General features: G+C 39.9%; 1 protein-coding gene across 2 annotated transcripts in view; it reads left to right on the forward strand.

The window, feature by feature from the left end:
- RNGTT (RNA guanylyltransferase and 5'-phosphatase) overlaps positions 1-12,860 on the forward strand; it is a 171,837-nt gene extending 158,977 nt beyond the window's left edge. The window contains exons 15-16 of one of the 2 annotated variants that reach the window (XM_015858955.2): positions 8,860-8,983; positions 10,083-12,860. In XM_015858955.2, coding sequence (XP_015714441.1) covers positions 8,860-8,983; positions 10,083-10,246 — 288 coding nt within the window. In that variant the 3' untranslated portion in view covers positions 10,247-12,860. Of the gene's footprint in view, positions 1-3,720; positions 5,094-8,859; positions 8,984-10,082 lie in introns of those variants that run through there. The other variant, XM_015858956.2, reaches the window with a different exon arrangement.
- Positions 12,861-14,980: the final 2,120 nt, after the last annotated feature.

Here is a 14,980-nt window from a genome sequence, read left to right on the forward strand (position 1 = left end):
TAAGCCTCAGTATGCTCTAGTACCATATCTGCAAACAACTAGAAATGTATGAAAGAAAAAATCAACTAGTTTTTGTAAATATTTCCTGGGCAAAACTACAACATATTAAATACAGGAGATTAAAAGTAAGTTTACTTAGTTCTGGTCTTAGGTCATGGGCACATTCTCCATTCTCTCTGTACCATCTCAACGTTTTCAAGTATTAATAAGATTTCTAGATGTTGAAAACATTTATAAATTTATAATCTTTCTCCCTTCCCCCACCTTTTGAATAATGCTTTCATAGTATCTTTAATAATTTACATATCACTTAGATGCCAGTATTTGATAATGTCAGTATGCTCAATTCAGCTTTCAGTGTTGTGTGTTTCTTCATACGACTACTGTAGTGACAATATAAAATTTCCACTGTATCTTTTTTTTTGTGTTATTATTCAGTAATGCTCTGAGGCAAAGAAATTTGAAATATGAGGAAAGCAGATCTGCTAACAAACCAGTTTGGGCTTTGTTAGGCTGTGGGTAGACACATGAATATATTACATATGATTATCATAAAATTATGGCCTGGAAATTGAACAGTCATGCTGCTGCATTTTAGACAGTACATTTATAATAAGCTATAATAAAGTAAACTCTTTGAATGGATATAAGAATAGGCATTTCTTGGTGATCACAAAACTATGCTCAATTGGTGCTTTTGAAGCTCAATTTAACAAAGCAAACAGATTTCCTTGTAGCGTTAACACAATTGTTCTTGGTGAATTTTGATTTATGGAGGAAAAAAGAAAGCAACTTTAAGCATATGAAACTAGATGTTTGGGAGCTAAATGGAAGAAAAGCATGTGGATCATAATGGCTGTCTTTTGAAAGCTCCGTGTTGTTAGAAGTGGATTTGAAAGTCTCACTTGCAATTACTTGCTACTTTGGATTCTAGTTTCAATTCCTTTTGGTTTATTCTGGTATCATTTGGCATCTTTTCAGAAAAAGCAGAAGAAATACTATTTCTAAGAATGTTTTGGAACCCAGATAAGCAATGACTAGTGTTAGGTCTAGGGCCAGATCCTGATAATGCTGGCATGAGTTAATTGAGCTTATGAAACTGCTTGGAGGTACGTAACTTATAAGGGTAAGTTTGTAGAGCCTTGGTGCAAATGAATAGCAGAAGATGCTATCTGACTCAGGAAAGTAGTTTTTCTGCCGATGGCACAGGCTGATTGGAAGCTTCTGATAGCACAACTGTGGGGCTTCTCTATTCAGAGCTATTCATGGGGGGTACGGCAACAAGGCACGGAGCTCCTTGTAGAGGGAGATGTGCAGATAGAATGAGATAAAAATCAGCTCCTGCAGTAGTTAACAACTTGGATACCGAGAAGAGATGAAAAACATTCATACAAGAAAATATGCTGTAAAATCTAGGTATGATAAACGCAAACATTTGCTAAGAGAGCCATGATTAGAGTCTGCTGTGCAAAAGAGAAAAATGTCAGAATAAACTTCTTCATCCTGACACTGTCACCTCGGTTCTCTGTCTTATTCTGAAGTACAGAAATAATGTTGTTGAAGACTGTAGGAGAGTGAAAGCATAGCTTTGTCTCTGGAAGATATGTTTAGGGTTTGTGGTTTTTTTTCCTGATAAATTATTAAAGAGATCTCAGCTGCCCTTGTGTTGCAGGATTTCTTGGTAGCATGACTGTAAGTACCTGAGGGATAATTACAATAAGGTTTAGAGAACTGAATGGGGGGTAAATGCTTTCCCTGGTGTGTGACCGCAAACCATCTCTCTCAGTTTCCCCATTTGCAAGCTGAGAATAGTAAGCATTATGAAATTAATAATTTATGAATGAGGTAAGTGTTGTTTTCAAAGTATATTCTTTATGATCGGTGCATAACTCCTGTCTGGGTCTTTGTTTCTCAGCATGCAGAGCTCTTTGGTTGGAGCTGTCTCCTTTTTGCAAAATCAGTTTGTGTGTGTAAAACACAAATCAAGGCTAAGGCTGGTGTTCACAAATTAGCTCACATCAAGCAGGAATACAATCCTCAAAAATATTCCAGGCTGTGGGTGAAATATTTCCTTACTGCGTTACAATTACAGCTTTTCAATCAACTCATACATACACTTGCTGGTTTAGCCAACTGTATCTTCTCCTTGTACCATCCTTGTGGGGATATCTTTTTGCAGAGACACCCAGAGGATTCCTTATCTTTCAATGCTTTTTTATTTATTTATTTTTTGCTTTTTTTCTGTCAACCTGCTCAACAATTCTGTAATTTGCTGGGTATTTTCTACCTCTTCGTATGCATCAGCCTCTTTTTCTTAGATACTTAGGCAAATGTCCCCTAGTTTCAGCACTGATGGTGAGCTGATGGTTTATTATTGGTGCTATTATTCCTGGTATACCATATCCAGACTGGCTGTCTCTGGCCCCACGAAGTTCTTCCAAGTGCTTGTTCCTTTTAACACCTTCTCCAAATTCGTGAGCTGTGGAGCAGGTGAGGTTCTGTTTTGTTTGCACAAAGAATGTGTCTTCGGTGAGTATGTTCTCACTGAGGCTTTCCTTGAGAGCTCCATTACTGCTTTCATACTGCCTGTGTGTTCACCGCAGTTCCCCAGTCCCCTTAGAGGCTCTTCCTCTTCTATCAGTGCAGACTTCCATTTACTGCTTTAATACAGGTGTAGTTATGGACTCATCACAGTGGAGGTATGCCAAGTTCACAAGTCTTCAGAACAGGATTCTTCTGTTTCTCAGTTTCTACAGAAGACATACAGAGACATCTGATTTTCTTTAGTGCAGAAACCTCTGCTGATGAGGGTGCTATAGCAAAAGCTATTTATGTGGGAAGCGTACTATTTATTACTTTATTTCATTTAACTCTTCAGCACCTGCGGACTCTCGGATCATTGCTTCTCATTCATGGCAATAATTAAAAGAAAATAGGTTTTTGAAAAGCTTTAAAGTTCCCTCAGGACTTAGGTGGAGGAAGGTCAGCAGCTCTGTGAGATTCCCGAGTTATAATGCCTGAAGCTGCAGATAGTTTATAGGTTTTCTATGGCTGACCAGGTTTTCCCACTGAGTTAAATGGCAAGTATAGAAAAAGGTCCACATCTTGAAGAATGTGTATCAATGAGAAGCAAAATGTTTGTGCAAATGTACTCAAACATTGCTGTCTTAGCAGCTACAAGGAGGGACCGCTTTGTTGTAGTACTTGTATTTCTATGAGAGTCCCAAACAAAGCTCGTTGGTGTCTTACAGATAGTTCATCTGGTGTTAGAGGGTCAGGTGTGTACAGGAGGCATTCCAGGATGTATTAAGAAACCTATTACCAGTTGGCACAGAAATCATTAAGCTTGTAATATCTCTGATAAGAGGAAGTTTTCTTACTCCTGATGTTTTCATCAATCAGTTGTCAGGAAAACCCCCGGCTCCAACCCATTATACGTGGCAGATAATGGTATCCGTGTTTGAAAGTACATATAGTACTTTCCCAGATAATCTCTTATATGCTCAGAAAAAGGAGTAAATCATAAACAGAGTTCTAGACATTGGAAACCAATTAAAAAATAAAATCCTACAATTCAGCAAAGCCACACTCTTGTGATTTTTGAATGAATTTTCTCTTTGGTGTATTTCTTGATTTTCCAGCACTTACGTTGGCGCTGTGATTTAATGTGGTGTGAACAAAAACATTAAATTTTTTATATTTCTTAATGTTTCTTTCCAGGAATGAGATCTCAGAACTGGAGCATTTTCATTCCCTATGTACACAAGAAACGGCGTCGTTATGCTTTGAAGACTTCTTTAATGTTAAATAAATATATCAACTGCATTGTGTTTACCCAACCTGATAACCATGTGTTGGGTAGTATATTACTTAGACATACTGATTGTTTGTCCTTTTAATTTAGCAAACGAATTGAGTTACCAGTGCTGCTGTTTTACTTTTGACGCATCTATGGTTTTGATAAAATAATCTCTTGAAACGTATTAAGAAATTGATATTAAATTACATTATGAAGCCTGTTCTGGCATGAACAAAAATGAGGCAATTTACTTAACTGATGAGTTTCTGCCAGTTGACAGTGCTAATATTGTTGTGTACGTTAATGGTATGAACAGGCACTTAGTTACCATCTCTTGTATTTTTATAATTCGTAGAGAAGGCTTAATTTTACTGTGGAGACTGAGAAACTTCACATGAAAGGGAACAAAAGTTCTTTAGGAGCATCTGAACAAGCTGAGCATCAGGAAGAAGCTCTGAAGGAACAACTTCCAGTCTTCAGCATTCAAAAATGCTTCATTTGGGGTCTGGCTTTTAGTTACACCTTCAGAAGCTTCTTCATTTTGTTGCTGTTGCTTCTTTCTCTCTTTCTCATCCTGTCTCATCCTGTTCATTCAAGATGTCTTGACCTCTCTTCATTTCATCCAGTCTCCATGTAGTTTGTTCCTTTTGTTCACTGAGTGTTGTCATTGCTTCCTCCTCACCTTCAGATGATGCCCCCACTGCTGTGGTGTCATAGGAACCATGGACAGGTTATTTCTTTCTGTTATCTACGTCATTCCACATTGCTTGACAAGTTTAGAAACGATGTCTGCAACTGCAACCAGGCAGTTAACAGCACTCGAGAGTAAAGCAGAAGTCAGCATTTCAGACATGCTACTCTGCTAGAGAGGTTTTATTTCCTAAGCTGTAATCTCTGTCTGGATGTACCCTGATTCCCTCAGGACAGTGAAGCTTTTGAATCTCATGTTCTTGGACAGCTGTTAGAAAAACATGGTATAACATTTGCAGAATGGCTGCTTAGAGGAGGGTGGGCTGTAGTTCTCCTGCAGTAGAAGACCAGGATGGGAAGCAACCCAGGAGCTTCTCCCATGTGTACATAAAGCCACGAGTTTCTTTTGGGATGCGCTTCTTTGGCTTGTTTGTTGGCTTCAGCTCTGAGAATGGATCCTAATGGATCCTCAGATCCTTAGTTATCAGGAAGGAGGAATTACTTTCTGGAACTTGTGTGGCCACTCTGAACTTCTTTTGAAACAGATTGTATATTTGAGCATCACTGAGAAAGATTGCCTCCATTGCACAAGTAGCTCTTCAAAAAGAAAAGAAAAAGGAAAGAAAGGAAAGAAAAGCAGATTCAATAGAATGTAGAATATATGTAGGATCTGTCTTGCTTGTGTGTTCTAATTCCTTATTTAAGTTTCTGTTTAGAAATAAAGTTCTTTTTAATTTCTTAGTACTTCAATTGCTGCTTTTTCTTACTTGTTCTCTCATAAACGTTAACATTTTGTATGTGTACTGTTATGATCTTCTGGGATCTCACAAACAGGCTGATAATTTTGCATGTGGGATAAGCAATAGGAATAGGTGCATCAAAGAACAATTTTCTTTCTATAAATGTTTGGTAATAGAGGGGAAAGTGCAACAGAAAGGCATTTAAAGAGAGAAAAGATTGGAAATAGAATATGTTCACATTTTGCTTACAAACATCACTATCTTTTAAGTGGACAGTTTACTGAGATGAAATCATTTCAATTGCTTTATAAAAGACATGCATATGGAAACAGACCTTCTTTCAGTCGAGTTTCCATTTATCTAGAAACTGATCTTTTTTCTTTCAGAAGAACTCAAAGGTGAGGAAAGTAGATGAATTTGTAAAGATTACCCATTGTAGATACAGTTTCTGGAATGTTGTCTCAAATTCTCATTGGTAACCATTATGTAACGTAGCAGCTTGCCCTGGAATGTTGTGCTCCTTAGGAAGTAAGGACGATGAGACTGATGTCCGAGTGCAGTTTTAAAAGGAAATGTACATGTGTTAATTAAAGAAAAGCCCGGCTCAGCAGGTTAAATTATGGCTCAGCCTGATCAACAAGTGCAGCACGGGGATGCACAGAAAAACCTCGGCTATTGGTAACATCACAAAAAATGCTGCCATTTTTACCAGACTGGAGTTAACTATATTGGCTGTAAATGACTTTTCCTCTTTTTCAGCTGGATATATTGTTGGGGTTTTTTTTTCACATCTTGCCCTAAGTTCATGTGAAATGTGACTGCATATAAAAATGCTGCTGTGATTCATCTCAAAATGGCTCAGTTAGTCTGCTGAGCGAGGTGATTTAATGTTAGGTATTTCACTTTTTTAATATATTTTGTGTTTTTTTTTTAAATGAAAATGGGGGATGGAGGAAGAGACTTTGGGGAAAGAAACAGAATTTTTCATAGCAAACAGCACAAACGATGGTGGCAGTGGGGAACCTTTCTTGGCAGGGGGTGGCAGATAGCTGGAGGATGGTCTGTATTGTTTCTAGCCTAACCTGCAGAGCTGTTGATAAAGAGGAGGTGAAGCTCTTGCTCACTTTTTCCTATCACAGCTGGCAGTCTAGCAGTGGGGTAGTGAATCACCATCCAAAAGGAAGCTAATCTGTATTTTTGGCAAGTAATTTCTGTTGGGCAGGTAGGCTGGCTCCAGATAACCAGAGCAAATGCAAGCAGGAACAGCAAGTATTACGCTCCTCTGGGGAGGAAAGCAATCCATGTGTGAGCCAGTGGGTGACTGCCCATCCCATGACACATTTGTGGCCTTGTGTTGAATTTTAGATACAAGGATCATTGTTTGCTTGTTTAGTCCAGTGCCTGAACAGAGCATGAACTAAGATAGAAAAATAATTGAATTTGGTAGAAAAAGTATTTTTAATGCTGAAAGATGTGCTATGGTCAGGGCACTTGCAGCCTTAATCAAATGTCCAGAATTTGCTGAAACTTAAAGGTACTTCTGCAAGACTGAGACTGCTTAAAATACGGGGATCTGTGTGTGCTGTATTTCTTCCTTTGTAAAGTAATGACTACAACTTGCAATTGTTAAAGATGATGATCACCATATTCAAGTCTGTGCTGTGGCGGGTGTTCATATTTTGTAGAAAGATCTGTCTCCTAGGTTGCTAATGAATGGCCAAGCAAGGATCTAGATAGTTAATAATACTGCTTAATTGCTACAGTCAGATAGAGCTGCCATCTAATTTATTGCTATTCTGAGCATCCAAACACTAGAAGAATGATAAACCATGAGAAAGCCATAGAGATTGTTATTTAGTTGAAGTCATTGCCTGCAGTTTTGTATATTTCTCTCCCTGGCAGGTGATCCTTCTAACATTTTCATGCTTTGGCAGAAAATCAGATGCATGGCCATACCCCTCACTGTCCCCAGTGCCACTGGGCAGCTGTTTCCAAAGTAATATACCTTCCCAAGTTACTGTGCAGCCAGGTGTTTTTCCTGCAGGTATATATACAGTGTGCTAGAAAAGAATGGTGTGTTTTCCTGAATATACCTAATGGAACAGGAGTATGTCCGGTGGGCATGTGTCAGTCAAATGTCTGGACTGGCTTTCAGCATGGATGTGAAGAACTAAGGTGCTGTGCAGAGAGCGCTACAAAGACTGGCAACCTGGGTCATTGGGTATCTTTATCCAGGTGATCATCAGCAAATTTCACTTAAGGGATAAATGGTTTTAGAAGAAAGCTCTTTGAAGGTGTTGGAATGGAGAAAAGAATAATGCGTGATTTGGAAGCCTGGCTTTGCGAGTCCTATAATGTAAGAGGACTCAGCTGTATTGTCTTACAGTGTGATTTTTAGTTGACAAGTAAAATCCTACAGCTTCCTATCTGGGACTGAACAGAAATACTCGGAGTAAATGCCAAGCATAATGTTATGGTTCTGCTTATCAAATTAAGGACAAGACCTGTACTGTGCAGAGTAGGAGGACTCAGTCCATGCAAAGGACTTCATTAATGAATTGCCTTTATCTGAAAATTAATGGAAAACAGGTTCATGGGCTTTTTCACAGTGCGTGCTATTAAGATGCCTGCAGACAGTTATGGCCTTTTTCAAACATGCATCCTCATGTCACTGCAAGTAGACTACAGAGGTGAGAAATTATGCTGATGAATTGAAATAACCACTGCACTTAAGTGAAGATGCAGAATCCAAAGTGTGTTGTTACTCTGTAGAGCTTTTGATTGTTAAACTTCAGCAAACTAAGTGTAGCTAGCAGTTGAGTGCAGCTCTATACTTATGAAGAGGCTCTTTGGAGCAAAGTGAAGTATGTGGGTAAAGTTGTTAAAGCATTAGATAAGGTTCTCTGGTTACCATGGTTACTTGAAATTTTTTGCATTGTATCATAGATTAGAATGCATAGGATGAAGTAGTCAAAACAAATAGGAAGGCCAGAGCATGTAAACTACACTTCCAGATCACACAGCATTGCCAAATGGAAAGACAAAGAGCTCAGGGTATTGGTTACTGACAATTCTAAGAATCAGTGCAGTGAGGCCCGGGAGGTAGTCAGAGCCTGTGTGAATTGAAGTCCTGCAGTATTTTGGAGTTACGATTTTAATTTTTAAATACAAATGAAGATAAAAGAAAAATCCTCAGTAAAGTTAGGAATAGAATGATTTTCCACAAGCTCTTCCTCATATTGAAATCTGACATTTGACTTTGAGACGTTTAATGAAGAAGGCTGACGAAACATGGATAACACATTTTGTGCACTTAGGCTGGCAGTGGTGCTTACACTAGAAGCAGTTTATTCCCATGGAAACCTATTTGCATTTGGGACAGAACTGACTTCTTTTGCCTCTGCTAGAGCTGCTAATATTTTAGTGTAATATGATTGCTTTATATCAACAGCAGTTTTGAAGAGTATCTCTAAAATGTTGAGTAGCTGAGTCTGCGTATAACAGAGGTGGACTTGGCAGTTTTTCGGTGTAAAATGGAGGCATGTTACTAAAAAACGAAGGGCAAAAGTGAAATACTTGTTTATCCCCAAGTGTTGTTTTATTGTGTTGTTTTTGTTTTGTTTTAAACAGGTGACAAAAGAACTGAAACAGTATGACAATAAAATCATTGAGTGCAAGTTTGAGAACAACAGCTGGGTCTTCATGAGGCAGAGAATAGACAAAAGCTTTCCAAATGCATACAGCACTGCCATGGGTGAGTGGAATAATACACTAAAAAACATTATCAGGCTCAAATTTTGATTTCTTAATTCTGTACTTGTTTAAGGAGGAAAGGTATCCTGGACTTTCTTTTACTGTTTGAGGTTCCCATAGAAGTCGTTCTTCTTGGCAGCCCTTGCCAAGTTTAGTTCAAGCTGGACCTTGGCCTTTCTAACCCCATCCCTACACAGCCTACACTACATCCCTACACTAGCAGCTTCCTTATGCTCCTCTTACACCACCTGTCTCTGTTTCCACAGTCTGTGCATTTTCCTCTTGCTCTTCAGTTTTACCAGCAGATTCTAGTTCAGCCATTATCCTCTCAATCTTACGTATATTTCCAAGAGAGTTGCAGTATTCGTGCTTAATTTCTTGCTTTTTTGTTTGGTTTTTTTTTAGTTTTTTGGGGTACTTTCTTAGTCTCTAGAGAGGGCTAATTGGAGGAGTATAAAGTTGCATACAAGAAGTATTAAAAATACTCATACAATCATCTGGGTTGAAAAAGACCTTTCAAGATCACTAATTCAATATTAAGCCAGTCTTGTTTTGAAATGTTAGAATTTGTTTGCTGTTTTAAGGCCAGGTCTCACAAGGAGTTTGTTGCTGCTGCGTCACTTGTTGCTCACCTCACTGGGATGTCTGGCCATAGAATCAGAGAATATTCCAACTTAGAAGGGACCCGTAAGGATCATTGAGTCCAACTCTTGGCTCTATACAACACCACCCAAAAATCAGACTGTATGTCTGGAAACTTTGTCCAGATGCTTCTTGAACTCCAACAGGCTGGGGCTGTGACCATTTCCTGGCCATTGTATAGTAGCTGCACGCAGCAATATGCACATGCACGCAGACACGTACACATGCCTGCTTTTGTTTAAAAAGAGACAGATGCCCACTGTGGCACAGCAGTGCTTTGCTGTCTGGGGCACAGCCTGACTCCCGACAGAGCAGGCTTGTGCAAGTAGATGTTTCAGGCTGACTACTCAAACCAAATTATGTTGTTTATTTTGAACAGAGGGGTTCAAAGTATTGAAGTGCAATGAATACTGTTACAAATCAGTCTGGTAAATTCACAACCTGTTCTTTGTTCCCAGCTGTATGCAATAGCATCCAGAACCCGGTCACAAAGGAGATGCTGTTTGAGTTCATCGACAGGTGTATGGCAGCTTCTCAGGGACAGACGCGGAAGCACCACCTTGACCCTGACACAGAACTGATGCCACCTCCACCACCCAAAAGGCCCCGCACCATCACATAGGCCTCGGGCACAGTGGGTGGCATTTATGCTGCTGCAGAAGGTGAAGTGCAGGTGCGAGGGCTGGGAAAAGAAACACCTGAATTGCTGTAAATATCAAGGTGTGGGTTTTTTTAGTTTTGTTTTTCCAAATTCCACATCATGGATGGACATTGTTTCGTAACTGAGAAGTTCAACGTTACCTTCTGATATTTGAAGATAACATTTCCAAAGGTATAGACAAGAACAGTACAGCGGAATCAAGGGAAAGCTGCCTTGTTTATATACGGATATCTTTTCACCTTTAATTTATAAGGTCAGCAACCTGGAACTGTGAAAATACTGGAATGCTGTACTTTTTAGAAGCTGTGTTTAAGAAAAGAAAAAGTGTTGGTTTTTTTCATAATGATTATTGTTATTCAGCTGGTTGCGGTTATACCCATAGTATAATTTATCATAGTTTCCCTGCATTTCTGAGACTTGTGTTTAACAGCAAACAGCAGTGTTATTTCTGCGCTGTGTTGGCTGACAGCAAAGCCTTCTTAGGCTAAAATCCACTAATTTTAAAATTAGCTGGGATTTTGTTGTTGAAATATTAAAGAGGTGAATCCGTCTTGTAAATAGCATCCTTTTGAAATGAAGTGTTTGGGCTGATTCTTTTCTTTCTTTTTGTTTGGTTTTGTGTTGTATTTTTTTTTGGCTGTTTGAACCTAACACACCAAATGTATAGTGGGCTGATTTTAGCTTCTCCTTGAAGTTCCTCTGTAGATAAGGAAATCATCAAATCTTTAGTGTTAAGGTCTCTGTCCCAGGACCATTTCTAGTACAGGGCTACGTTCTCCACAGTGATACCATTGTAAATATTACTAAAAAGTACATTTCACTGTGATATGCAAGAGTAATAAGCAGTGCTAATAATGATGTCTCAGATCCAGGGGCACTATGGCAAAAGAAACGCCAGATGCTCCTTCATGAAGGAGAATGCAATTCCGTGTGAGAGACCCATGCCGTAGGGCAAATGTCCTGGCTGGGATGGTTGCAGGGCATCTGCGTGGTGCAGATGGGGTTGGCTGTCCTGTGACACTGTGTGAAGCTGCTGGCTGAATTCCTTTCCTATGGCATGAAGGAGCTCATGGATACCCAGTGGCTCTCCTGGCAGTTGATTCTGAGAAACTGAGTTCTGGTTGTCTGATAGAGGAGCTGGTCTGGGCTGAAACCAAACGCTCACAGATTTTAAAGCTTACTGTCAATTTAACAAACAGGGATCTGATTGGTTGTTTCTGTAGTTCACTGAGCATCACTGTCAGCATTCACTGTCAGGACAAGTCATCCATTCATCCAGCAGCCTGATCTGTAAAGACCATTGATTTGTTACAGCTAAAATACATTCAAGGAGTTTTAATGTTTGGGAGCAAAATTAACTCCCGCAGTTTATATTTTTCTATAGGGAAACTTTAGGACTATGCTTTGTGGTGGCTTCTCTCACTGTTTCAATCCATTGTGTAAATGCACGTGGCATTGCTCAGATGGCATTCCTGGCATCGCTTTCTGGGATATTCCACCTGTGTCTCAGAAAACTGAAGAAGATTATGTTAGTTTTTTTTACTGTGCTAAAACTAGAGGGGAAAAAAAAAAAAGTGTTCATCAAAGCTCTGTACATAGTTTCTGCATATTGTCTATAGAAAAGATATAATATCACCTATGCAAGGTTGCAAAATTATCTCCTAAGAAGAGCCTTATGAATTTGATGTGAAAACCTATGCATCCTCTGCACATCTTGCATTGAAACACACAGTTAAATATTTCTTCACATAGTATAAAGATTTCCCCCTCCATTAAACACATCATTAAGATTGTCATAACAAACTTTTTGTCACCAGTCTTCATGGTTCTATGGCAATTCTAACTTATAAGATGATTGCAGCCTTTTCAGTGAGTTACTGCATTTTGTTCTTTTAGGGTTTGTCCAAGCTGTCTCCTTCTTTCTCCTTCCCAGCCTCAGCATCTTGTATTTTGACAAGACCTAGTTTCTGGTTTTCCTTTTACGTTAGAGCTGCAGGAATCGAGCTGCAGCGCTCCTCCGTGTGCATTCCGCCAAGCTCGTCAATGTGCTGTGGCCCTTGTGTTTGGACTGTGTCTTTTTTCACACTCCTCTTGAAATGGATATTTTGAAAGAGCAGTGACTGAGGAAGTTCAGAGCCTCCACATTTATATTCAATTATAGAACTATCCTTGCACTACGACCCGTAGCATTTTAGAGAGGTCAATTTGCTTTGCTTTTTGAGAAGAGGAATCTACTGAGCAAGGGTTGAATGAAGAACCTGATGAAAACAAATGGAATTTCACTTGGACCAGATGGGTTTCGTGCTGTGAGAAGTGCAAACTTCCTTTGTCTGCTACAAGAAATTCAAGACTGAAGCAAATAAGAGTCTGTTCCAGGAAAATAATGATAATTTCAAAAAAAAAAAACAAAACCCTAACTTGTCTATTCTTTGGTGTACAGCATGTTTCCATCCACTGTTTCGTCATTTCTTAAATATATAATTAAAATTTGGTTTCAGTGGAGTTTCCAAAAAATGTAAGTACATTCCTCTACGAACTGTATTAAGTATTTTAATAAAGTCAATGGTTTAAAATACTTCTGTTAAGGATGTGTTTACTTTTGATGCCTTATACCATCCCAGTACCGGTTCAAGCACCAGAATACTGTGGTGTTATTACTCTTCAGTGCTCCAAGACAGTTTTCTATGTTTTTCAGAGCTCAGTGGCCCTTGTCTCAGGTGGGAGCTTCTCAAGCCAGTGGTAGCCACAATCTGTTATGCCTATTTTAAGTACAATTTGCTCTTCCTGCTGCTGGAACCAGAAGAAAACCAGAAGATGCATGAAGTACGTATTTTATGATGGGTTAAAATTACGTAGCTTCACCGAGTCAGTGCTAAGAGTGCAGTTGGGAAAGGCAGCAGGATTGGTCTTGCCTGGTTTGTCACACCCACCTGGACCTGAAGCTTGTAGCTCAGCAGCTTGGACAGCTCCTGGACCTTCATTGTAAGACAGCTGGTTTCTGTTTCAGCATTCTTTTTTCAGGAACTAAAAATGCCATCTTGGTGTTTGGATTTGCCTTTTAATTAAGGTTCTGCCTCCACTGCTGATACACTGCTCTTCTAATGGGTGTGTCATTTGCACACTTCTTGTGGTACCGCTCAACCATTCCTGGTTCTCTGGTGTTGGACTGTGAATGCCAAAGCGCATCTAACATTTGAATGCACCTGGAGAATACTATAACTGCTTCGGTCCCTGCTTAGTTCTGCTCTCTGTTTGCGTTAAGGAGGTAGGTTGCCATGCCTGGCCGGCACATCACAGTGTTGTTTGTGTTTGCTTACTTGTTCATATGAGCAGTCCTTCAGCATCCCCACTCATCAGTACAGCAACTCATCAGTTTTCTGCCTGTGAGGTGTGACTTGTATTTGCATAATGTGTAATGCATAATTGTATTTCATGACCCAGGAGTATTCACAAAGGCTTTGGCACAGCACGCTCATCTCCTAGGATTCATCTGCAGTCAGTGGAGAGAGAATGAGAGCAGAAGTTCAATTTGTGCCCTGCAATGTCTGCCTGTCTCTGCAGAGCCTCCCCCATCAATTCTTTTTTGAATCAATATACTCTGTATCCTTTACACGTTACTCCCTTGTGCCATTAGGATTTTCTGAGTACAGAATTAAAAAAATTATTGAGAGTAAATTTTGAAGCATCAAAATTACTGCAGTGTTCAATCAGATTTATAATCTCGTTAAAAGTATTGAATTATTTTTGGTCAAGAGCTATTTATTTTCCTTGGGATGTCTTTAGTCAAATCCTTAATCCCAGAAATTCTGTTAACTTGCATGAGACTGGCTGGAATGCCTGAAGTGGGCGGATTGCTTCTGTCCCTCTGTGTAGACACAGAGGGTCTGCCCTATGAGCCTTGTCTGGGGGCTCCTCACAGTTCAAGAATCATGAACCCAGTGGAGTTTAGGTTTACCCATATTGTTTCCAGTTCCTATGGTCCACTCATGGAGATAGCCCCTCAAGCACACAATCCTGTGTTGTGATTTTCAGGTTGACCTGTTGCCATATGTGAGGCCATGAGACCAAAGAGCTGAGCCTCCATCTGCATGTCACAAGGGCAGTGCTGTGCTTGGCCCCTGTGTGCTCATCCCCACACCATGCCAGCCTTTCAGATTAAACCTTTGAGGGATAGCACAGTGCCTCCAATCCTCCTTGCATGAGGAAATCAAAGCCACATCCACCAGCTAGGATGGTATACATAATAGGAGTAAGGATTCTCCCCTCCTTCCGTCCCTCATGAGCTTGGACTCCCTGTTTCATGTACAAAGGTAGGTCATACTCCTTGCACTGACCTCTGGACTGATGAGTTAATGTGAGCAGTGGGACCAGAGGCTGGCATTCTTTCTGCTTTCCTTGGTGAGATCCCACTGGCCACCTCCATGAGACGAATGCAGCGGAGGCTGGAGGTTGCTTGAGACATTTACAACACTGTTTTCCACTACTCAGGCTCATGTTAATCTGATTTATTTCAATCCATAGGCAGCAGATGGAGAGTACTTGAGCATGCTGTAATGAGCACAAGTGAAAAACTTCCAATGGCGGTGGTTCATCCATGGGTGTAGAAGGACGGAAGATGCTGAATGGACTCTTGGAGGAGAATAATCTCATGTTCCTCTGTGGCAAAAAATAAAACGTAAGTGCAAACCATTTGCA

This window comes from Coturnix japonica, chromosome 3 (genome assembly GCF_001577835.2).
Source record: "Coturnix japonica isolate 7356 chromosome 3, Coturnix japonica 2.1, whole genome shotgun sequence".
Lineage (NCBI taxonomy): Eukaryota > Metazoa > Chordata > Aves > Galliformes > Phasianidae > Coturnix > Coturnix japonica.